Here is a 24,756-nt window from a genome sequence, read left to right as displayed (position 1 = left end):
AGAACAGATGACAATATGAAGCGTTTTGCATAAAAACAAACTTAGCTTTCAATATAAAGAAAAACGTACACGTTATTAGCCTCTGTTGTTGGGATATAATACAATTTCAGAGGATTTAAATATTGATGAGCACACGACAAATATATATTTTCATCACACTCCTTAAAAACAAAATCCGATCTAATCAATTCTTAAACGTATTTAAAACACGACAGTTTACATCGACGGTATGCCAGAGGCTGTGCTCAGCGGTGCTTTGCTCTAAATGCGAACATGCTCACAATGACGATGCTTACATGTTGATGTTTGGCAGGTATAATGTTCACCGTGTTCACCGTCTTATCGTAATGTGTTAGCATGCTACTTTTGCTGATATTACTAATCACAAAGTACAGCTGAGGCTGATGGGAACATTGAGTTAATTAGTTTAGCAGGCATTTAGACACAAACCAAAGTACTTTGATCACATGATCCTGCAAATCAATATTCAAGATATGACCAAATTAATTATTGAAAGGAATATAAATGTCTGCACCAAATTTCATGGCAATACAATCCAATTGTTGAGACATTTCATTCAAAACTACAAATGTTAACATCATGGTGGCGCTAGATGAAAAGTCAGGGCATCACCAAAGTCATCAGGATTCATCCTCTGGGGAACATGAGTGTCTAACAATTCATGGCAATCCATCTAATAATGTTGAGATATTTAAGGCTGGACCAAAGTACTGGACCAACATTGCCATCTTCAGAGCCATGCTACTAAAAATGAAGAGTAACACCTGTGTGAATGTAAAAGACGGCATTATAATTAATGATGGCTTATTTGACACACAGATGATGAACCATATGATCGACATGATTCGTCTGTGATTGTGTGTGTTAGATTCATTGTTGATGAGCTCTGTTCAGTGAAACATGGTAGGTCACACTGAACCTGGGCTCTCTGCCCTGTGGTTTGACAGGCGCTTTGTTGTCTGTTGTCTTTTCCTTTCCAGTAGGTTTCGTTTTAATGAGCCGGCCCTTCGAGGTGCATCTCTGAGGTTTGGTTTTCTTCTCCTCTCTCAAAGAAGAAATCTGCAAGTTGTCCTCCACAGGGACATAATCTGACCCCACTCTGACCTTCGCTGTCTGTGCCAACACAGTAAAGCCTCCACACAGCGATATACACTCAAAGTATGGGTACACCTTTTCAGTAAAACGATGTCTAAACGTGAAAAGATGTCTGTCAGTATCGGCATTCATGAATTCCAACGTCCCTTCATCCCAGTCCAGCCTCACACGGACCCTGCTGAGGTGGTGTGACTTTAGGGTCTGAGCAGGAGCTGTCAGAGCTAGGTACTCGCCCTCTCGCAGGCTGATACACCAGAGTCCTGCCTCTGGACAGGCCTCAAACTCAGACCTTTTAGACACTGACTGAGCAGCCACACCGACTGTCCAATTGTTGGTGTCAGCAATCTGTTGAAATCAATAGATGGAAAGATTAGACAAACAGGGTGGATGGCACGGAAAATAGCTCAGAGATAAATGCATATCAAGGAATTAGTATATTAGAGCCCAACCGATACCGGATTCTTGAGGCGGGAACCATTATCTATGGGATATCTGTGTTTACACAAACACAAAATGTAATGGTGTAATGTTTTCTTTCTCTTTTTGCCAGGATCCCCCAAATATGATTTTTAATAAACGGTGACAGACTATCGTTACTACAAATATATTTCCCAAATCTAAACAGAAATGTATTAAACTGGAATCAAGTACATTAAAAAAACAGCCTAGAAATCGGGTGTACTGAAACTATTTTCCAAGCTAATATTAGCTAATAATTATAGCTTATAGTTACACTGCTCAGGCTCAGTATGTGGATACCTCAATATCCCAACAGTGCACCCCAGAGTCAAAGCCCTCTCTCGCTAGGATGCAGGAATAAGGGTGGAAACGTTCAGGGTTAGCTGGGACCGGTACAGCCAGACACTGCCCCAGCCCCTGTGAGGTTCCAGGGGTGATGTGGACGCTGTTTAATCCAGGAGACACCCTCAGAGACTGGCCAGCTGTCCTGGGGTCCAGGGTCACTGGAGCTGGAAGATAGAGAGGGGGGGGGGGGGGGGGGGGGGGGTCAGAGGGCACTGAAGGGGGGAGGGAACAGGGAGTGCGGGCATGCAGAGACAGGGACTGACTGTATGGGGCGATGTGTCTCATCTTCTCCCACTCGGCATACTGGAGGTTACCCAGGTGTTTGGCAACATCTATTAGAGGTCTGCACCCCTTCTGTGGCTCCCCGTGATCTGTCTGTGCACTGCAGTAAAGACACATGCAGACAGTTTCATTTCATTTGCATGTATATGTGCTTGTGTGTGAAAATTCCCCACAAATGGCACATACCTATTCATCATGTCCTGATGGTTCTGTAAAAAAAAAGAGTTTGCATGGTTACTATTTCAAGTGCAAAGACCTGCTCCCATTCATTGACGAAATAATGTAACATTTGACTGATTGTTACCTCTAAATATCCAACACCGTCTCCTCCTGCATCCAGCTCCTCTTCAACCAATTGCATCCTCTCTTCCAGAGATTTGATCAGCTGATTCATTCTGTCTATCTGTTCTTCTGCATCTCTCTTCTTCTCCTCCTGCTCCTCCCTGAGCGCCAGCAGCCTGGCTGCTTCCTCCTCTCTCAAAAACTGGTGGAGACTCTCAAATTCCTTTTTCATGTGCTCCTCTGTGAGTTTGACCTCAGCCTATGAAGAATAGAAAAAGCAAGGGACATGTGAGGAAAGATGAGTGAACCGATCATAAAGTTAACAATGCATCTGAACTTTTTTTGTTGTTGTAATTTTTTCAACCTGGTTATGTTTGTATGCATCTTCACAGGTCAGTGTGACCTTCTCGTACAGAGTCTTCTTCTTCATCAGCCCGTTTAGTGATGTCTTGAGCTCCTCCTAGTGGCCAAAAGGACAATCACTTTGAAAATACGCTCCATTGATAGAGCTGTTGCAACCATATCACAGGAGGCAAGTAGTAGTAAGCACATCATGTCAAGTACTGAGTCAGTCATGTTAACTTGAGCAAAGAGCACTATGGTAGCTACAGCTGTTTTAGAGAAAACAAAATGTAGGGTAGACATTTACTGATAGAAAAAGTTACATCTTTAAAAGCTTCAACATTAACATTCTGCGTACATATTGTTACATCAATCATTATATTTAAGTGATATGATTTATGATAATAGAACACTGACATTGGCAATTCTGAGTACTTTAACTGAAAAACAAAAAAATACAATATGAAGGTCAATAAATGCATATACTTAAAAATAATTGTATGCTTTATGTCCCTGCTGGTTTTCAGTCATATTTTTTATCGGTATGACTATGAAAAACGTATTAAATTGAATAGTCTGCTGTATTAAAAAGACCCTAAATCTAACTTGACTTTATCCCGAGAAGAGTCCTAATCAGGCGACGTAAGGGACAACACCTGTGTGGGTGGACTAATGCGTTTGCAGGAGCGCTAAGGATTCACAAACAAACACATGGTGACATTTGAATTTCATTAATCAAACTAACACACGTTGTAATAAGATGTGTTCTACTTCAACCAGCTAAAACATGCTGCTTATACTTCAATGCATCAGTATTAATAAATCTGGAATATTTGAAAGGAATATATAACACTGAGTTCACACAAAATTAACATAATCCACCAGCTCTTCAGGTTATTCTGAGCATTTTGGGGAGTGTGTGTGTGTCAAACTGCACGTCTAATGAGATCTAAACATGCATTTGAGACGTGATGATAGCAACAGTAATTACCAGCTTAGTTTTCAACTCGGTCCCTTTTTAAACCTCACTCTAAATTCTGCCTGTGCAAACTAATCTTGGATTAACGGGCGCCATCTGTTTGGGCAGGAGAATAAATATTTACAGGAGATGAAAAAATGCCTGACTGCCTCCTTGTTGCTTGCTGTGGTTCGCAGAAAGCATGTTAATAAAAAAGTATGGAAACAGTCATGAGGGGGCACACTTAGTCTCAGCAAAAAGCAGGGTTCAAATCTGGGAAGAGCTCTGCTGTTATTTGACGTCTTTGTACCGCTGTTTTGTTTGGCTTTGTGGCAGCAGGGACGGCTCTAGACTAGAAAACCAGCATTCAAGCACTCTTGTTGGCAATCATCTGCACTGCTGAAGTGTCCTTGAGGATAGCAGTGAATCCCTGCCAGCTGCTCCGTATCCAATCCCTCAGCCTGATGCTTTATTGCTTTCAGTGGAGGAATAAGGAGGCCGATTTCAGGCTTTTTACTTCAGTGAATAAAAAAAAAAAAATAAACTAGATGATTAGTGATATGATTTGTCCTGGCTCTTTTTTTTAAAAAGATGTGGGATGTCTAGATCAGAAAACATGTGATTCAAAAAGGCATTCAGACTCTTCCTTATATCACATGCAGGCTCATTAGAACGTACCACACACAGTGCGACTTTGCAAAACGAAACCATATCTGTCACGCAAGCCAATCTTCTCTCAAGTGCTCAAACACATCAGTTGCAGTGGCACCTGATCACTACCTTGCAGTCTGTTGCAGCCTCAGTCAGGAGGTAAACCCTGTGTCCTGCGTGGCTCTCAGCTGCACATAGTTCACATAAAGGCTCCAGGTCATCCAAGCAGAACATGGACAGACTCTCTTCATGTTCCTCACACCACTCTGGAGAGTCAACTGACCGGGACGTTGAGGCGAGACCCTCTGCCTCTGCCCGGTGAAGGGAGACGGGGGGGAAGGATAGGAGGCTCATGGTTGTTGGTGGTCTCCAGACTGCAGCAAGTGAGTTTGCATCAAAACAGATGTAAAGTGGGATCATGGGAAGGTATAGAAAGGGGGGAGGAGCAGTGTGTTTGTTTGTTACCATATCAGTGATGTATGTGCAGTTGACATGCATCAGTCTTGAGTCCCGCTCTGACTATGTATAACATGAGCAGCACTGAAGTTACTTAAAGTAGAACTGCTTACACACTCCTTTCCAAACTTGAAGCTTGGCCAACATGCCCACACCAGATTTAGCCATACATCACTATAGTGTCAGGTTGACTTTCATGACCCCTGTGATCTATGGAACATTCACACATCCCAAGGCCAGATTTATTCCTGTGCCTGTGCTTGTTACTGTAAGTACTTTACGTATTTCCCCCAAGAGAGGTATAGCACTTCTTTCACTAAATGACATACTTTGCATGCAAAAAATAAGGGGTGATTGGACATTTTGTTATTTACTTGTCCATTTCCCATACAGTAGCACTTCATGTACTGTATGCCCGGCCTGAGCTATGTTAAATGGATCTAGTTTCACTTGCCCGAAACAATTTGAGCTGCTCAGTTCCAGAGAACATCAGATCAGCTCTGACAGGCGAATCACATTTCCTTGAATCATAAGCTCCAAAGTGAAATGAATGACATATAATACGTACATTCTCCTGGAACATTTTGAGCCGTGATGTCTTGGTAGAAGTATGTCAAGTCCCAGGGGTGCACTCATTTTTCAAAAGCTAAATAATTTCCTCCCAGGAAATGATTTTATGATTTGCTTGTGGTGAAGTTCTCACAAAAAAGGACCTTAAAATGTATTATATTTTAAAAAGCAGAATCATTTCAATTAACCTCCAAAGGTCTGATAACTTTGTCATGATTTTTTCAAAAAGAAAAATATAAAAACATTCTTTATTTTATTTTAAAACAATCTTTCATTTTTATATTATATAAAACAAAGTCAGTTACTTTTTTTCCATCCATCAAGTCTATACTTCTGCCTACTCCTTTCTGAACACATATTTGTTAATTTAGAATTTGCTGTATATATTTACTTTTCATTTTATTGTAATTTTGTTTTGTTTTCATATTATCTGTTTCATGTTAAAATTCAAATATATCTATAGATATAAATTACAAAAAAAACTAAAAATTCATGCAGAAATTGTAGTGTTGCAACACATTCTCTACCGCTTGGGGGCTGCTCATAATTTAAAAACTGAAATATTCATTTAAAAACTAAAAACTGTGTAAAAATGTCATAGTTTTTTTGTCCCGGGTTGGACCATTTAAGAGTTAATCAAAGAGATAAGCATGTGATCATGTCCTCAAAGCTTTTTTTCATCGTCTCATGCAGGTTTAGCTGTTATCATGTAAAGACATATCCATGTCCACTTTGTTTATACGGGTGCTACTTTACACGCATGATGGTGTGCATGCACACCTACAAACATCCATCATCACACACGATTTCTGCAACAGATTTGGTCACAAACCTGAGCAGCAGCCCCCCCCCCCCCCCCCCCCCACACACACATTTTATGCAACCTATGCCTCACATACTGGCTGGGACAAGATGAGACACATCACCCTCCGCCAGCTGTCTCTGCATGTTTCTTTGCATGTATTTTCTGTAATGGTTTTGTAGACTTCGGTCTGCTGTCCTCCTCCTCGGCTCCGATAATCCTGACAAGGAGAGTTACGTGTCTCTCCTCTGACATGAGGAGTTTTAGAGACAATGGCAAACGGTGAAGTTAAAAGCTTCGCTGCTCTTAAAAGTGGTTCCATAGTTGCGGCACACAATTTTCCGTCTAGCCTGCACAGCTCTTTCATCGGTTTGCTCAATGACAACAGCTGATGGTGGGTTGTACCACTTAGCATCAGTCACATCATGCTCAGAAAATGGATTTTGCTGCCAAAATGTTGAGAGGATGAAGTGCTAGAATCCCCCTGTCTCTTTCACCAGCCCTCCATTATTCTTAAGTCAGGGTCAATTATAATCACCACTTCATTTTTATTCTCTCTGAATTACATTTCTTGTCCTGATTCCATTGTTTAACATTGCTGCGCATAAACTAGAACATGAGGGCCTCAAGTTTTGACTGTCAACATGAATCAGTTTTATTGAGTCCACCACAATGAAATGACGTGTGAGTAAAGGAAGAGGTGGAGGAAGAGTGATCATAAGGGTGAGGACAAACAATCACAACCGATAAGGATGTAAACGGATAGTACACGACGAGAGGAGAGAGACTGATGAAAGAGAAAGGGAGGGAAGCTCACCTGTCACCTAAACTCCACAGAACACAGGTACATCTCAGGTAAGGCTGTAGAAATGGGGGTCAAATATTTTTGAGCATCAGTTATGTCATGAGGGGATTTCTGTTTATTGTAACGACCGGTCCAATCACATGTTTATCTGAATATTTGAATATCTGAATGTCAAACTAATCTTAAAAATGCAATGATTTTAGAACTTTCATATTACATTAATGTATTATTTCTTACACAAAAATATCTACTAGTCCTTTCCCTCTCTCTCTCTCTTTGTGGCCTGTAGACCTTTAACCTCACTCTTTCTGTCCTTTGTCATTCATGCTCAATTGCAGAGAATGCTGCTATTTACTAAACACCCATAAGTGCATGCAGACACGTACACAGATTCAATCTGCAAGCTAATACCTGATACCTGTTGCTTAGTCGTCCACATCAACTCTGTGTGTGAACTGTCACCTATACAGTACATACAGAAGGTTGACAGATGTGGGGGAGAGTGATGTCTGACACCAACATCTCCTGAAGTGGTTCAATTTGGTGGCAAGCTGGCTGTGTGGAAGCATAATTTCTCCAATCATGTATTATGGAATTTTCCTTTAATGTTTCGCCCCCAAACTGCATTCTGGTACTAAATTGCTGGAATCTACCAACAGCGCACACTGCTGACACCATGAAGACTTTGGCGCCTCTCTATCGACGACACCTCTGCTCAAACCTTCTGGCCCACATGAGGAACAAACACGTGGAGCCCACCGAACCTCGCCCGCTGATTCAGCATCCTGTGAGAAAATCCCAAAATACTTTATATCCATCTCTGTACATTTTCAGAGATGAACAGTAGCTTTTTAAAACACGCTTGGACTCTGTGCTCCAGGATGTTGTTGCACATGCTGGGATTGTGTTGGAGGGTACTTTGCCTCAATACGGTGGAGGAGATCTGGACACATCGCCACCTACGGGTCACCAGCAGCTTCACAGTCGAGAGCCGTGATTCCAAACAGGTACAGACAGAAATCCAGGAGCCACCTGCTCCCTGACCTACATCTGCCTCTGCAGCCTGATCTGAACATTGTGTGTCTGTGTGTGTGTGTGTGTGTGTGTGTGTGTGTGTGTGTGTGTGTGTGTGTGTGTGTGTGTGTGTGTGTGTGGGTGGGTGGTTGATTGTGACTTTGAATGCTGCAGGTTTTTGAAGGTGGTTGGGGGTGCAAGACATCGTGAGTTAGTGGATGACATGTGCCGGCACATCAAAGGTATGCTTTTAGACTACTAGATTACTAGATATACTGTCTAAATGCAGTATGTATACAATGTTCTACTTAATTCAAACAAACACACCTGAATGTCTCATCCCGTCTGTGCTTGTGTGTGCATACAGGCTTAAGGTAAATCAGCTGGTGAACTGCCGTGTTGGGATTGCCCCACGGCATTTCCTGTCTTCATGCAGCACCCGTGCAGTGCCCCGGTGTGTCTGGCCACCGGTTCACGCCACGAACAGACACGGCGGTCCAACATACTACGAGCTGCAACACAACATCAGAGCTCTGGTGCACTTCTATATCACTGATGAGCAAGACGAAGTTTCTGCCTGCTTCAATGCCTTCTTTTCAAGTCGTTCTTTTACCCTCCGTTCCCTTGATTATGTCTGGTCTGTTAGTACTCTGGTGTGAAGATTCACCGGAGTCCAGGGCCTTCTTAGATGCTGTGTCTTCTTTGAAACAGCTCAGAGGAAACTTTCAAACAGAGGTTCATCCAGTGGGCGATGAGGAAGAGGTGAGCCATCTTCAGACAAGATGATAAATCCTCCTTCTCTCATTCCTCTGTCCATTTCAAACCATGCTACTTCTCGTTTGCCTTTAATGTTTTATGATTTGATATTTTCACCTATTTGTGTTGTATGATGTCCTGTTTTAATGTATAAGGGCTGCCCCCTTTTAGTCGACTAACCAGTCGTTTTGGTCTCAGTCTGAGATCTCTTTAGTTGATCAGTCATTGTTTTGTGTTTTTTCCATGCTGAATGACTCATTTTTAAGAAACGTATGAGCACATCTCTGGTAAACACAATATTTAAAGTGGTGCTCTTGTGTGATTCTTTGTGGAGAAACTTGGTTTTACAGATCTCTTGATTAAATCAACTAAACTTTTAAGTCGACAAAATGAGTGTTAGAGTACTAAGAATTTCTTTGGCGAAGGACAGCCCTGAGTTGTATTGTTGTTTTCTACCTTATTTTTCTATCATGTGAGCCATGTTGCCTTTCTAAAACCTCCCATCTTTCATCTTTCCACTTCTCCTTCTGTCTCTCTCTCTTTGCCCTTCGGGAGTTGGTAAGCATAGTGATGGAAGAAGTGATGCCGTACCTCAAGGAACGAGTATTTCCCAGGATCATTGTGCGTCATAGGAGGAGGAGGAGGACAGCCTGGATCAAAGTGAGTGAAAAGGACAAATAATATACGTCCAACACATCAAGGTTTAAGCATACACATAACACATTTATGTATATTTTACATGCCTGTCAGTTTCTGTCTGAGGTCTACAGGACAGCAAAGCATCAGGTGAAAGCTGCCATGGGGGAGGAGTTGTCACTCTATCGTTGTGATCTGGAAGAACAGATCTCTGCAGTACTGCGACAGGCCAGTCTGCTGCAGGACCACATCGCTCACACGATCACAGGTGTGCTTTTGTCTCTGTGAAGTCAGAGGATGTAAAATGAGACCGTGTTCAGCGTCTTGATCCTTGTTACTGCTTCTCACCTGAGAGGACATGTGTGAGCCGATTGTTACAGTCTCTCCTACACGCCATCATCCCAAGGCTCGACCGTACTCTGCAGGAAGTGGCCGCACCCACCTTTGATGGATTTGCCTCTACCTGGCAATACTTCCTGTAGACATGCGATAACATCATAGACCTGGGATCAGAAAGCAAAGCAGTGAAAGATATCAAAAAAGAGGTGCGTTGGGTCTTAAGCCTTTCTAACCCCCCCTGTTTTTAAGACGCTAGTTTTGATGTTGCTCTGCAAAGAAATATTCTAAACCAGTTACCCGGACATCAGGACCCATGTGTGGGCCCTAATTAAAATATGAGGGGTCCAAAGATGATTTAAGAAAAAGAAGGAAAAAAATAGTCTCATTCTTGCTTTTTAAATACTTGATTCTTGATACTTCCAGCTGTTCAGGCCTCTTGAAATCTTAAAATAAAATAATGTGAATCACTCATTGGTTGAACTGCCGTCAACACGTGTTCACACTGAGGCAATGAGGTCGTAATCTGTGATCAGATGTCACAGATAGCTTTCCTTCATTTTGAGCGAGTCACTGATCTGGACTCAACGGTCGTAGCGGAAGAGTTTTTTTTATGTCTTGCTCACAGTAACAAGAGACAGATGATCTTTAAATAACACTTCCCTCAGGCGACAGGAGAGGTGTTTTTATAGTTTCTTTAGACCACTTATTCATTTGGCTGGCAGCTATGCTATTGTGTAACTATGTGATGGAATGTGAGGGGAAGATATATTGTGAGGCCTGAGGCATGTGATCTGTGGAAGCTCATGCCATGTTTCTTTCTAAAATATTATTAATTCTTAGAAATAAATGTGGATCGTTAAACCTGTGTGGATGATCTATTGAGCATTTTTGCAAAAAATACATACTTGTACATAGAGCCACACTTCAAAGTGAACTGATAAAACAGGCAACTCATTCACAGATTGTGCTGAAGAATTCAATTGAATGCTTTCTGAAGATATATATTTTTTCTTTCTCGTAGGTGCTGACTCTGACTGGCCTCGGACCAGACGATGCCAGGATGTGGCGGTGCCTCGGCAGGCTGGAGTTGAGCTCAGAGGGGCGAGCGTGGCTCCAGGAGACATGGGGAGTCCACGGAGGAACCTGGAGGCCTTTGGCCCTCAAAGCTCAGAACGCTCTCTACAAAGTCATTTAACAAACATGTTTGTGTGTAAGGTAGTGAATAGTGTTCTTAGAAAAAACGTACCATGCTGTCTGTCTCATCCCTCCGCTCTTCTTCTTTCTCTTCCAGGTGGTTGATATGTGTGCTGTGATGTTCTGGAGGTTGCTCTCTCGATATCCATGTTTCTCTTTTGACTCACGGCGGTGCTGTGCAGGATCAAAAAGAAGGTGGTCAAGGTGTGTAGCAGGGTGGGCTCGGGAAAAACACACACTTCTTATATTCATGTCACTCAGTCCACATCAGTCTGGCTATGTCTCACAATGCAAACGAATACAGCACCTGGATACAGAACTGTTGGCTCTTCGATCTCACTTAACTCTGGAAGCGGTCCTGCAGGTAACACTGCCAGCATTCACACGCAGAGTGGGTGAGCAGGTACGATTCTTTATACAGTATCTCTATGTATGTTCATCTTTTTCATTTTGGTCCTCATTTCAATCTAACTCCCCTCGATTGTAGGATCTGTCTCACTACTATAACATGGTGAACTCAGAACAAGCCCTCTTCATCCATCCCGACACCATCTTCCACTCCATCCTGAGAGACAACCTGACCTCTTACATCCAGTCAGGTACAGTGTGTGATGACGGATTGTTTTGGTTACAGGTTGGATCAAAACAATAGAAAATAAGTGACAAGACTAAGCGCTAAATGTTCAGCCCTGTTTGAAAAGCAGAACTCATCCGTGCTGTAACTATGGGCCTTTTTATTTGCACCAGTTGTTTGCTTTTGTTATTCAAGAATAGTTTCATTTCCTGCAGGGATGAGGTGCTCCCTGCCACAGCAGTTCATGCCTCTCCCTGTCAGTCCCAGCAACCCCTGCAGCGCCAGCTCTAGTTTCTCTGAGCCAGTGATCCACGAGCTGCAGCCTCCCGCTGACTGCCAGCAGACTTTCTGCCAAACCTCTGAAGGCTCCACCTCAGGATCTGAAACCCTCACCCCAAGCAGCACCGTGTCTGACCAAGATGACACTTTGGCCAACGCAGAAACCTTTGAAAACCACACGCCCTCTTCGCTTGATGCAGGAAAATACATCCATCTCACTGAGCCATGAAGGGTCTGTGCAACTATGCACCATAGTGAAGTTTGGTGTCTTCTGTATATGTATGGCCATTTGCATTTTTCACGACAAAACGTCAATAGAAAGGTAACAAATTGACAGTCATATAGTGAAATTGGTTTCGCCTAATCGACAAGCATTTTAACCCTAAAATATATCATTTATTAAACTACAAATGAATTACTTTTGGCTCATGTGGAATAAGCAAAGTTGTCTGTACACAATCACATGCACAGCTTTGATACATGTACAGTATATGTATTGTGAGTGAATTGTGTATCAAACATCGATGATGCTGCAAAGCAGTGACTCCCAACCTAAGACTTTTGTTTATTTTTACATGCATTTCTGCTTTTCTTCTTGCAATATACTTTGCTTGCCGATGAGACAGGCCTGCAGGATATTGAACGCACGGACACGCCCATGTTGCTTTCTATCTGTCCTACAGCTGGATCTGTTCTTAAAGGGGAGGACATCATATTCCAGAGGGATGCCCAACAGTCTCTTTGGCCTCAAACGATACACCAAGTTATTTATATGAAATACGATTCATTTTAAACCAAAACTGGCAGGAACTCCCTGATACGATACATTTTAACAATCTACACGAGGCACAGAAATGTGCATCAACGACTTTATTTTGAGAACACCAAGTTCCCCTTCAACCGGTCCAGACATGCCCTTTAATTCCGCCTGCTCCTCCGCCATGTCGCCGCTGTCGGCATAACACAACAGCGGGACCCTCAGCTTCCACATCCTCCGTATCCTTCTCTGTCCGCCGCGTCTCCTGCGAGTTTATCTCCCCTGCCATGCCCCGGGTCACCTCTCTGCTGCCTGCCCTGCTGTTCGTCCTCCTGCCGGGCCCGAGCCGGGGATATTTCCCCGAGGAGCGCTGGAGCCCCGAGTCTCCGCTCCTCGCTCCCCGGGTTGTCGTCGCGCTGGTGTGCCGCAACTCGGCGCACTCTCTGCCGCTGTTCCTCGGAGCCATCGAGCGCCTCAACTACCCGAAGGACCGCATTGCGCTGTGGTGAGTGTCACCGCTGCAAACCGTTATAAACGTAATGTCTCAGCTATAACATGTCAAAACTTTGAAAAGTGTTTTTTAAGAGAATAGAACAGGCAGTAAAGTGCGACAAAAGTGTTATTCAACGTCCGTGTGAGCTCACACAAGGCACAGCAGAGACACGTCAAGCCCTGTTAGACGCATTAAAGAGGAAAGCTCTGCCTGCCTTATGCGCGTGCCCTTGTGCGTGTTGGCCAGGTGGGGCCGCTGTGTTATTATCAACTAACGCACGAGCGTTTTATCTCACCAAACACTTTACAAATCAAATCAGCGGTGCAATAAGTAACAGTCAGAGCAGCGCGTGGCCTCACACCCGCGCCCGGGGGTGTTGTGGAGACTTTCCCCCGTGCAGCGGAGCACAGAGGGCGGGTTGCAGCAGCGGACTCGCGCCTGTGGAAAAAGTTCCATTCAGTCCCAGATCGTCTCTCTCATCGCCCCCCCCCCCCCCCCCCCCCCTCTACTCTACCCCACCCTCCCATTTTTCTTTCCCCTCCCTCTTCTCTTTTCCACATCTTCGTTTTGCAGACTCGACTAGAACAAAATCAGTAGTTGTGAAAAAATAAAATTATAATTGGCACCCGAGCCACCAAAATATTGTTCAAGATTTCTATGAACATGGATTTCCCTTCCTCAGCCTCAGTCAGGTTGTCGTTATCTCACACGGGCCTTCCAGATCATTCTGGTCTCCAGCATGGCTCACTTCCTCTTGTCGTTTTGATCCCGTGCCAATAGATCTGTTTTTAGATATATCATCATTAAAGATGAAGAGTAATCTTTTCATCAGCATACAGACCTGACAGGTTATATTTCATGGAAACCCAGTGACCTGACAAAGGCAGGCAAGAGCAATAGCCTGGAGCAGAGTTGTGTCTAATGTGGCTGTGCTTGGATTCAAACTAAACACCGTTCACTCAGGAGTGAATTTAACATGTGATCCAAACAGGGTGCCTCTTCTGAGAGTAAATGTTGCAGTGAACTTTTTCAGTTGGAGCTAGAATGAGGGATTCAAGTGTCTGTGTGTCTGTTTGAACAAACCAGCTTGGAGCCCCCCCCCCGCTTCCCCTTGTATCCCAGCCAGCAAATACAGCCTCGGTGCCTGCGTCTAACTATATGCCCATGTGGCAGCCGGAGCTCAGTCTTCTGCGTGGTTGCTTTGATCTGCAACACATCTCTTGCCTCCCTCAGTGGAAGAATAGATGTGAAGAGATTTTGGAAAAAGCGGCATGAAAGACTTAAACCGAGCTGCTGGCTGGCCACCTGTCGATACCTGCAGTTATCAGCCTGACAGGTTAAGATGGAGTATTTGGCAAGCGGCAGCATACGCACACACACACATGTAGCCTAATGACATGTGTGTGTGTGTGTGTGTGTGTGTGTGTTTTCTGCAGGGCCATGCAGGATGGACGTTATCATTCCGTAAACCTTCCATTTGTATCCGTCTACCTCTTTCTCAGCTCTCTCTCGCTCTCTCTCTTATCCTTCAGGCATGGTTCTATTGCTGGCATGCAAGCACATACTGAATAAATCATTTTTTGTATTCGCTGCTCTACCTTCTGCTCATTCAAGACTTCGCAGCAATCAGAGAGGGAAAGGTAGAGACTGGAGAGGTGGGGGAAGAAGAAGAAGAAGAAGAAGAAGAAGAAGAAGATGGATTGGTGAGCCGGTCACATGTGGGTGCTGGGACGGCACTGCTGTGTTAAAAACACCACGGACAGACGGGAAACTAACACTTGCAGCACGCCGACTGTCACTCACTCCATGATGGTGCTGGGAGTAAATCCATTTCTCTCATATTTCCACATTCTTTCCCTCTCTCCGGCTTTGTCCGTTTCGCCGCCCCCTCCCTGACACACACTGAGATTTGTTGTGATAACACAGACGGCAGACGAATGCTGCCGCTCCTCTTTTATCAGCCCCTATTGTCTGTCTGTGCTCTTCTTTGTCCACCACGTCTGACATTACAGTCATGTGCAGCTCTGCTCTAATGACAACAAGACCCTCACAGGACCAAAGTACAGATGGGTGATGAATCGATATTATGTCATCTGGGAGGTGGTATCTTAAATATGTTTTTAGTCTGCAAAATATCAGAGGGACGTGAAACATGCCCATCGCAACCAAGGTGGTATGGACAAATAAGCTTGTTTTGTCAGAACAACCTAAAACTACTGACTTTACAATTACAATGTTTATACACATTTGACTGATTAATTATTTAACTATCAATTGCAAACTGTTGTTTTATTCTATTCATGAAGTCAATCTACTAATGAATTAAATGAGTAAACGTTTCAGGCTTATTTCAGAATAATTTCAAAAATGTAAGTTTGTCAATACTGCCTACAGCTGACTATTTATTATTTCTTGTTATTTAATCTATATTACCAGATACATGTGCTCTATCAGGAGACATTTCATTGGATCAGACACACACATTCTGGAGGAGCAATCGTAACACCGATAGGAACACAGATTCCAAAACCTTCGATGGAACTATTGCTCAGTACCAATGAGATACAAATACCTTATTTAAAACCTGCATACCTCAATGCATGCAACGGATTGGGATCTTTCAGGTGCCATGAGCGTGTAACTACACATCGCTTCTTACTGTAAGTGGAAGCTTTTTTTTCATTCAGAGGCTTTAGCTCGCTGCAATAAACGAATGGAGATCGAGAACACAATAGAGCCCCTGTAGTGAGAGTGCCGTTTGAGTGACAGCATAATAACCGCTGTCAGATATTTATGAATAAGGCATTATCGTGCACAGGGATTGCAGCCAGTGGCCCGATGCAACCGAATAAAGGCGGAATCGCTGAATTTTAACGACAGTGGTGAGGAAGCAGTTTTTATGAGGAGCAGGCAAGACTTGATACGGTCAGTATCTGGACGAATACAGCTTCAGCCTATCACCAGCCCTAACAAAAGCCTGTCTGTCTGTCTGTCCCACACCACCCCACCCCCCCATCCCACCCCCCCATCCCCCCTCTCTCTCCCACAGGGTGGCGACAGATCACAACATAGACAACACCACAGCCATCCTGAGAGACTGGCTTATCAAGGTGGAGAATGACTATCACTATGTGGAGTGGAGACCTCAAGATGAACCCAGGTACTGTGTGTGTGTGTGTGTGTGTGTGTGTGTGTGTGTGTGTGTGTGTGTGTGTGTGAGACACGTACTTTACTTAATGGGTTTTTTTTCTGTGCATGTCTCAGTGCCTTTGAAGACGAGACGGGGCCTAAGCACTGGAATAATCTCCGATATGAACGCGTAATGAAGCTGCGTCAGGCAGCGCTGGAGACCGCCCGTGAGATCTGGGCCGACTACCTGCTGGTATGTCATCATCCGCTCAACAGCTCCACGAGCCTCCTCTTATTCGGCACTCTCTGTGAGGTCACTGGGTGAGATGTGTGCATAGGCATCCCGCGGCGCCACGGTATAAGTAAAGAATGTGGATGAGAACGCTGAGCTCAATCTTTTACATAGAAAAGAAAAGGAACTGCATTAAGGAGACAACATTATGACCTATGACTTAAGCCACCTTTTAGACATTTTCATTGACTACTCACTAATGCACTTTCTTATTTATAATGTCTTAATTCCTACTTAGTCTTTAAATCTAATCTCCCAGAGATTATCTCTGTGACATGCAAGTGCTTCTTTGTGTTATGAATAATGCAACCTACTGCATAATGAGCTGCGCTGATGTAATAAAGTAATGGAGAAGATGGAGGCAGTGAATGCCACAATGTGAAGGAGAGGGGTGCAGTTCAAACAATTTGTTTGTAGGCAGTTAAACCCGTGATTAGATTTACATTTTTTAGAGTTAACTGTTAATGTCGAATGAAGCCTAAGTATTGTTGCTATTGTTACAATCATTTTAATACAACATAAGCACTGATTTAGAGATTGTCAAAATGTTTTCCTCAAGCCTTCAAGCCTCAGAAATAGCTGGTAAATACTGTATAGAGTATATTTACATTTTCCATTGAACTTTGATGTTCATTTGAACTGAGTCAGCTGTCTCAATATGATTTTAACCCCGCCTGTCTCTCAGTCAGCTGTGAGTTTTTCCACAGCCATGATGTCAAATGTAAAAAATATACAGTATATATAAAATATTGAGTTTTATGGCTGATACCGAAATATTTGAGAGTTTAAAAAAGCTGATCATATATGGCTGATATCTTTTTCTTTCTTTGACAACATTTCGTAAGGATTTCTTCAATTTTGGTGATTAAAGAACTATGACCAAGATGTGTAATAGTGACGCTGCTTCTAAACTACCGAAGAAATATTTCTTTTTATTTATTATCCGACATGTAGGCCAATGCTGATTTATGTGGGATTGGCTAATACCAGCTAATATATCAGCCCCACTGATTAGCGGTCAAAGTAAAAGACAATCAAAAAGTACAGTTTATAATCTCAGTTCAAGAATGAACTCTGCTTTAAACCAGAGTGCAGAACATCCCCCTGCAAATGTCAGAGCAGCCAGTCGCCCAGGCTTGTTTTAAATCCTGGGCTGTGGGATAAGACGGGTGAGGAAGGATCTGATTATGCTCACAGTCCTCTGTGATCGAGCCATGTTGCTGTGGCCCGATCAATCATTCAGTGACAGCGGGGGACATTTAGCCCCGTGTGCTCGCATGTTCACGCTTGTGTGTGATTTCTTGTCGATACTGTGCCCTTCTCCTCCGTCTGCAGGTGGCCGACTGTGACAACCTGCTCACCAACACGGACACGTTGTGGAAACTGATGAGTGAGAACAAGACCATTGTAGCGCCAATGCTGGAGTCCAGAGCTGCGTACTCTAACTTCTGGTGCGGCATGACTTCACAGGTATACTCTGCTACAGTGAGAATGTTTAGAAACACTATGGTGACATTAGAAATCAGATTTAGAAATGGACATAATCAGATACTATTATACCAATATTCTGCATGGGCTTGGAATTATGAACAGCATGTTACCGTCGGACAGCTTTTTCTTCATTCATATTCCCATATTCACAACGCATGGCAAAGTTTCCACCAGCATCGTCGTTCACTCTCAACACACAAACTGGACCAACAGACTGTCAAGATTACTCTCCATCATCATCATCATGGTGATGAAGAAGATAAAGTCTGCTTCTCTGTGGGTTACTGATGGTGAATAAAATGTCCCTTTTAATGCAGTCCTGCTGAATAATAGAGCTCCTGCCACCTTCTTAGCACATACATATGATCTAGTGGGAATTTAACACTTCATTATTTTTTCCTATGCACGAGGAAATCAAATTTGTGCAAATAAGTCACACTTTCTATGAGTCAATTTGAAGGCGAGAGAGAAGTTTTCTTATTATATTCCAGTGTTTCATCTCAGATTACTGGGCCGGAACTGAATGTTCTGCTGAATATAATTAGTAAATTAAAGTAAATGATTGGTTTCACAGGTAAATGAAACTTTTCTGCTCTGATATAATAGGATTTAGCTTGTAATAAAGCTTATTATAGGACTGGTGCACATACAGCCCACACAGCTCATTATGTTTAATGTGCTCCACCTTCTCAGTTTGTTACTGCGGGCTTCACTAGATATTACCAAACCATACGCCACTGTGTCTTTTATTGATGTATGCCTTGTATTTTAATGAAGATTAATCAGCAGCGGGATGTTTTGCAGACACACTGGTGTCGGTACAGTTATGCCAACGTGCAACAAACTTGCACATCTGATGTATCGGGCTTTTATGTCTCGGATACAGTTCTGTCTGCGATCTGTTGAGACAGGATGCCTTTAAGTACTCATCTTTGCTTCTTTTCAAATCGGAGTAGACATATGGACATTGTCTATCCTCCAGCACAGAATAAACCAACTCATCAAGAGTCGGCCTCTCATTTCCTTTAACGACAGTTAATGGGTCTGAAGCAGCCTAGAGGCTAATGTCATTGTCTCTTCCTATTTGTCAGCATTACTCAGTGTCATTCACTTATTCTTTTATTTCTCTCAATTAAAACAAATGTTCTTTTTAGTAATTTGGTAGTAAAGTATGCAGTTTCAGATTCGTCTTCTTCCCTAAAGGAAAAGAGTTGGACACAACAGAGCTGCGTGTGAGCGTACAGTGTTTGTGTGCACTCACTACAGGGTTACTACAAACGTACACCGGCCTACATGCCTATCCGTAAGCAGGAGCATCGTGGCTGTTTCGCCGTACCGATGGTCCACTCCACCTATCTAGTGGACCTACAGAAAGAGGCCTCCCGTCAGCTGGCGTTTTATCCACCACACCCAGAGTACAGCTGGGCCCTGGACGACGTCATCGTCTTTGCCTACTCGGCTCGCATGTCAGGTGAGACAAAGGCAACAGAGATGGGCTTGTCATCTGGAGGGCTGCTTAATATCTTTCTTGCTATGCTTTGTGTTTGTAAGCAAGTGTTGTTGTTTTTCTGCTTTTATCTTCTCAGATGTGCAGATGTACGTGTGCAACAAAGAGACTTATGGGTATTTCCCAGTGCCAATGCGTTCCCACGGTACCCTGCAGGATGAGGCGGAGAGCTTCGTGCATACTCAGCTTGAGATCATGGGTGAGTCGAGAGGTCAGAGAGCGCTCACAAAGACCAGAATGATTTCTTTGTGTTTCACAGCTTTAGTGGTGAAGCACTTACACAGACTAGGCTGTGATTACACCTGGTCACGTCTTTATACTATGGAGGTTTGTTGGTTGCAAATGTACTGATCTTCTGTTACCCTGATTTTATTTTTATTAGAATGTGCATGGTCTCTGTGCAGCATTGCTGTTTGCGTTGCCGTGAAAACTACAATTTGAAAACCAATAATGATAATTAAAGAGTCATCTTTATACTTAAACATCTTGCTGAGTTCTAGTCAATGCAAATAAATGGTTTGTTGTGCGGATCCACATTTTGGGAACCTCCTGTCCCAGCACATTTCACATTCTCTTTCTAACACCCCCCCCCCCCCCCCCATTTTCCTTTTTCTGAAAGTGAAAAATCCTCCATTGGAGCCCTCCAGCTTCCTGTCTCTCCCTCCCAAGCAGCCTAACAAGATGGGCTTTGATGAGGTACACACACCAAATCGCATACACACATGGATACACACACACACACAATAACCTAAGCATGTGTGTGAGGTTTTGCATTTGTGTGCACCCAGGTGTTTATGATAAATCTGGTGCGGAGATCTGACCGTCGCGAGCGAATGCTAAGAACTCTGTATGAGCAGGAGCTCAGCTGTAAGGTTGTTGCTGCTGTGGATGGCAAGTACGTTTCTCATCTCCCTCCTCCCCCACTGCCTGTGTCTTCCTGATTTGTGCCTCTGCAACATGCCGTGTAGATTGATGTAGGGAGGCTGAGCTGAGACTAACAACCAGGTGAAAAGTAGTGGGTGTATGCTGTCAATTAGACTCGTAGTTTCAGCTCATCTGTGAGTAAAATATAGCTCTGATTCCTGTGTTGGCTCTCCAGTCAGTAGTTAACAGTTCTTCATTTAAAATGGTGAGAATGAATAGAAAAACAGCTCGTAAGACATGCATGCCTTATGTTATGTTTGCTTCCCATTCTCACACACACACACACACACACACACACACACATCAGATCCATATGATTAGTTGTTTCCATCTCTAACCTCGTTGTTTTTGCCTTCTCTTTCCCCTTCAGAGCTCTGAACAAGACTGATGTAGAGTCGATGAGGATTAAGATGCTGCCGGGTTACAAAGACCCTTATCACGGTCGGCCCCTCACCAAGGGTGAACTGGGTTGTTTCCTCTCTCATTACAACATCTGGAAGGAGGTGAGACGCTCGGGCAGGCCTCAGGCCTCTGGGTCTACCTGTGCACGGTAGATAACGTTTACTACTGAACAACACAGTATCTCAGTTTGTGTGAGAAGTGGCAGCTTGGTGAGAGTAATGAGCTCGTTTTATTTATGTTTCAATAAATAAAACGCCTGCCTTTCGCGGAATAAGGTTTTGCAGCAAGTTTCTGTTTAGCAAAAGGAAACCTGTCGTTGGTTATATGTCTTCATGTCCACAGTTTAGTCCAACGACATATCAGAAAATCAAATGTACTCACTGTAGATTGAACATTTGGCCCTTTTCCATCACAATAACAGATAGCAGATCGCGGTCTGCAGACCTCCCTGGTCATCGAGGACGACCTCCGCTTTGAGGTGTTCTTCAGGCGACGTCTCCAGACGCTGCTGCAGGAGGTGACGACACACAAGCTGGACTGGGATCTCATGTGAGTGATGTAAAACACCGCGTTGTAAACAGACAGGATTATCTCCCCCCCTTCAGCGCAATCCGTCCATCTGTCACACATGATCACATGCTGAAAGCACTTGTGGGAATTACTGAGATGCTGCAGCATTTTCACATTAGACTGATCACTGTCATAGATAAGCTAACGAGGAGGCGTTATTTACACAAAGTGAGAGTACCATTCATTTTCTGCATAGTGACTAGGTGTGTATGGACATGACAGTCTCCCAGGTTGGTTTTTTTTCATAAAAAGTTTAAGGTCAAGCAAGAGTTTTTTGATCAGAAACATCTAATTTGCTGAGCTTAGAATTAACATTAACCGCTGTTAGAAAGCTGGAGTCTAAAGATTATACAAAATACGTTACAATATGCTTGAATCTAATCAGTTTTGAATTTTAAGTAGATTTTGGATAAATTCAACAGCTATGGTGCAGTGCTTTGCTCATCGACTGACTGCATCAATGTGTTTAAATGTCAGTCTGTTTTAGATGCCTGTGTTACTCTAGTGCTTATGATATTTACTGTCCATCTTATCTTGAACTCTAAATACAGTTACATTGGGCGGAAGCGGATGCAGGTGGACCACCAAGAGAAGTCTGTACCAAACATCCACAATATCGTGGAGGCGGACTACTCCTACTGGACACTAGGCTACCTGCTGTCTTTACAAGGAGCCCAGAAGCTCCTCCGGGCCGAACCTCTGAACAAGTTGCTTCCTGTCGATGAGTTCCTCCCCGTCATGTACGACAAACATCCAGTGTGAGTACAACCCATCCGTCCCTCTCATCATCTATCCGTCCCGCTCATCTGTCTTTTCGATTCTGTCCTGTGGCGCTCTTGTTAGTCTAATCACGTCCCCGCTCCTCTCACTCCTCAGTTCAGAGTACATGGACCACTTTGAGATTCGGGACCTGCGTGCGTTTTCTGCCGAGCCGCTTCTGGTGTATCCAACCCATTACACCGGCGACCGGGGCTACATCAGTGACACGGAAACCTCGGTGGTCTGGGACAACGAGACCGTCAACACCGACTGGGACCGAGCCAAGTCGAGGAAAACTCAGGAGCAGGGGGAGCTGAGCTTCGAGGCCCAGAACTCTGACGTGCTGCAGTCTGAACTGGAGAACTGGAGCGCACGGGACGAGCTGTGATGAAGAAGAGAGGACGTGAGGAGGAGAGACAGAGAGAACTCTGGCAAACCCAGATAAGGACGAGGGAGTTAGGACAAAGCTGTGATAGTGGGGGGGGTTGGAAAAGATGGAGAGAATATAACAGAGTAGATGGACACAGGGTTGGTGACTAATGCTTTGTTTCTTCTCTCTCCACTCTTAATCTTTCTCTTCAGAGATGAGGTGTAGATGTAGAGTTAAGTCTTGAAGAGTGAGCGAGCAGCTTTTGTTTTATTTATTGCATCCAACGCTCATCCCATGACCACAGCCTGGTCCAATATCAGTTCCATGTTTTAAATAATATTTTGCTCAGACGTATCCCAAACCACATTATATATAAAGTCCCCCAGAGGGAATGACATATAAAAATATGAATTGGAAGAAGATGCTGTATTTAGCCTAACTCTAACACGTCTCTAAATGACTTCTAGTCAGATTTCAACTGGCCAGCACAACCTCACATCTCCTGATTACATGTGAAGGCTTTCTATCGAGTTTTATACTCAGTGGTTCCCAACCTGTTTGGCTGTTTGTCCACCTGTAACCCCTAATCACCAGCTGTATATGTCGACTGGCTGTGATGAGTACGACCAAAGAGTCGGGAACCACTGCTCTGTCATCTTCTTCTTCTTCTCTTCTTGATGCTCTTCACATCGTGCTCTTTAGTTTAACCAGTGTGCTATTGAAGTAAGTTTTATACGGTTGTTACTTTAATAACGTTACATGTGTTTCACTCATGAATGTATCTGTGTTGTCTTTCATTTCATGTCAAACCTTTTTACACTTTGGTAACAGCTATGTGTTGGTTTAGTGTTTCAGTGTTTTCCACTCAGTTTTAACCCCAACGTGCAGCATTTTTTAGCATTTTGTTTGTTGATCAGATCAGAAAAACAAATGAATATAGATTTTTTTTGTAACTTTCCATGTTTAGTTCTCTCCACAAGTGTCTTATTTTTAACCAGAGTGAATAAAAACTTTTATAATGATTGGTTGTGATGTTCTTTATTGAATTTTAGCTTGGACTATAACTGACATTGCACAAATTGTGGGTTCAGCAGCTTTGATACTGCACGGACACGATGTGAACGTCCCACTGCCCAGCAGAGACGTTTCTTTAAATCAGTGCCTGCTGGTGTTTGCCTGCCCTGCTAGTACATTATGGTCAGTTTGGGCTGCAGCAGGCCGCCATTACTCCTCCTCCTTCCCTGTGTTTACACTGATGATCCCTTATGTACTCCTAACATGTGAAGCGTGACCGTTTTCATGTTATTTGTAGCTAGAGAACTTGTACTTTATACTTGCACACGTTAGGCTCTGTGGTGCTGCTCTTAGGCACAGCTTTGCTCTAAGCTAAAAATGCTAACTCAGCATGCTAACATGCAATGTTTCGCTGGTAATATTTAGTTCTGCTCATTAGCACTATTATTACTCTATGTAAACACAAAGAACCGCTGGGGCAAGTCTTTATATTTGCTGGTATTTGATCACAAACCAAAGTATTGAACAATCTATAATGTTGTACTAAATGAAAAGATCACCAAAGTTAAATTCAATAATCATCCACCCGATAGTTGTTAAGACAGAACAGTCACGCCTAAGTGGTGGACTGATGGACAGTAAAGATGAACGTCATGGCTGAGAAGCTTTAGCATGTGTTGTGTCTGTTTACCCACATGTCCACAGCATCTTTGTGTGTGTGTGTGTGTGTGTGTAGTGCTGTGGCACACGTCTGTGACTCAGACTAATCCTATTAGATCACTCTCTCCCTACTCTATATTTACCTCACTGCTCTCTGAGATTAACTCAGGTATTTTCTGCTAGTGCCCCTGCAGATCAATAGCCACTTTTCTACAGTAGAACCTGCTGTTGAGTTGAACCAGGCTCAACTCAAGCTATCGACCTTCTCAGTTCATTTCCTTGAAGCTCCGCATCCTGGCTGTCAAATTATCTTGATGGCAGGATGCAAAAGAATCAGTATATGCTCCGAGGGGTAAATGAGTGACATCAGTAATTAGCAAGACTACACATAGCAGCGTTTGGCTGTGAGGGAACGGTCGGAGCAGGTTAGGAAGCTTCACTTGATGCGAACATAAAACATGTCCGCCCTTTTTCTTTGTCTCCTGTCTGTCTTTATTTCCACGATTTAACCTACATGTCAGTCCTCCT

The 24,756-nt window shown here is 43.5% G+C and overlaps 2 protein-coding genes and 1 pseudogene across 3 annotated transcripts; 2 read left to right on the top strand and 1 right to left on the bottom strand.

Annotated features, from left to right (window-relative positions):
- Nucleotides 1-891: 891 nt before the first annotated feature.
- LOC306696531 (zinc-binding protein A33-like) lies at nt 892-4,789 on the bottom strand (the record flags this gene model as incomplete). Its single annotated transcript, XM_079160184.1, has 7 exons — nt 892-1,461; nt 1,876-2,084; nt 2,184-2,302; nt 2,389-2,411; nt 2,507-2,743; nt 2,849-2,944; nt 4,565-4,789. The coding sequence occupies 7 exons, from the start codon at nt 4,787-4,789 to the stop codon at nt 892-894; spliced, it is 1,479 nt and encodes a 492-aa protein (XP_079016310.1).
- Nucleotides 4,790-7,744: 2,955 nt separating this feature from the next.
- LOC306696529 (protein Niban 1-like) lies at nt 7,745-12,089 on the top strand (annotated as a pseudogene). Its single transcript has 12 exons — nt 7,745-7,855; nt 7,949-8,075; nt 8,267-8,324; nt 8,457-8,618; nt 8,729-8,844; nt 9,589-9,744; nt 9,828-10,019; nt 10,835-10,999; nt 11,105-11,211; nt 11,312-11,410; nt 11,495-11,606; nt 11,797-12,089. The product of its transcript is annotated as a protein Niban 1-like (transcript).
- An 815-nt stretch (nt 12,090-12,904) lies between these two features.
- Nucleotides 12,905-23,523, top strand: colgalt1b (collagen beta(1-O)galactosyltransferase 1b; the record flags this gene model as incomplete). Its single annotated transcript, XM_079160264.1, has 12 exons — nt 12,905-13,122; nt 16,160-16,270; nt 16,375-16,492; nt 17,867-18,001; nt 19,289-19,493; nt 19,609-19,728; nt 20,149-20,225; nt 20,318-20,424; nt 20,824-20,956; nt 21,277-21,404; nt 21,977-22,183; nt 22,302-23,523. 12 exons carry the CDS (start codon nt 12,905-12,907, stop codon nt 22,570-22,572), a joined length of 1,830 nt encoding a protein of 609 aa, XP_079016390.1. The 3' UTR covers nt 22,573-23,523.
- Nucleotides 23,524-24,756: the final 1,233 nt, after the last annotated feature.

The sequence above is a fragment of the Pholis gunnellus genome (assembly GCF_910591455.1).
Source record: "Pholis gunnellus genome assembly, chromosome: 5".
In the NCBI taxonomy this organism is placed as follows: Eukaryota; Metazoa; Chordata; class Actinopteri; order Perciformes; family Pholidae; genus Pholis; species Pholis gunnellus.
The sequence above is the reverse complement of the archived record's forward strand: the minus strand, read 5'-3'. Positions and strand labels throughout refer to the sequence as shown.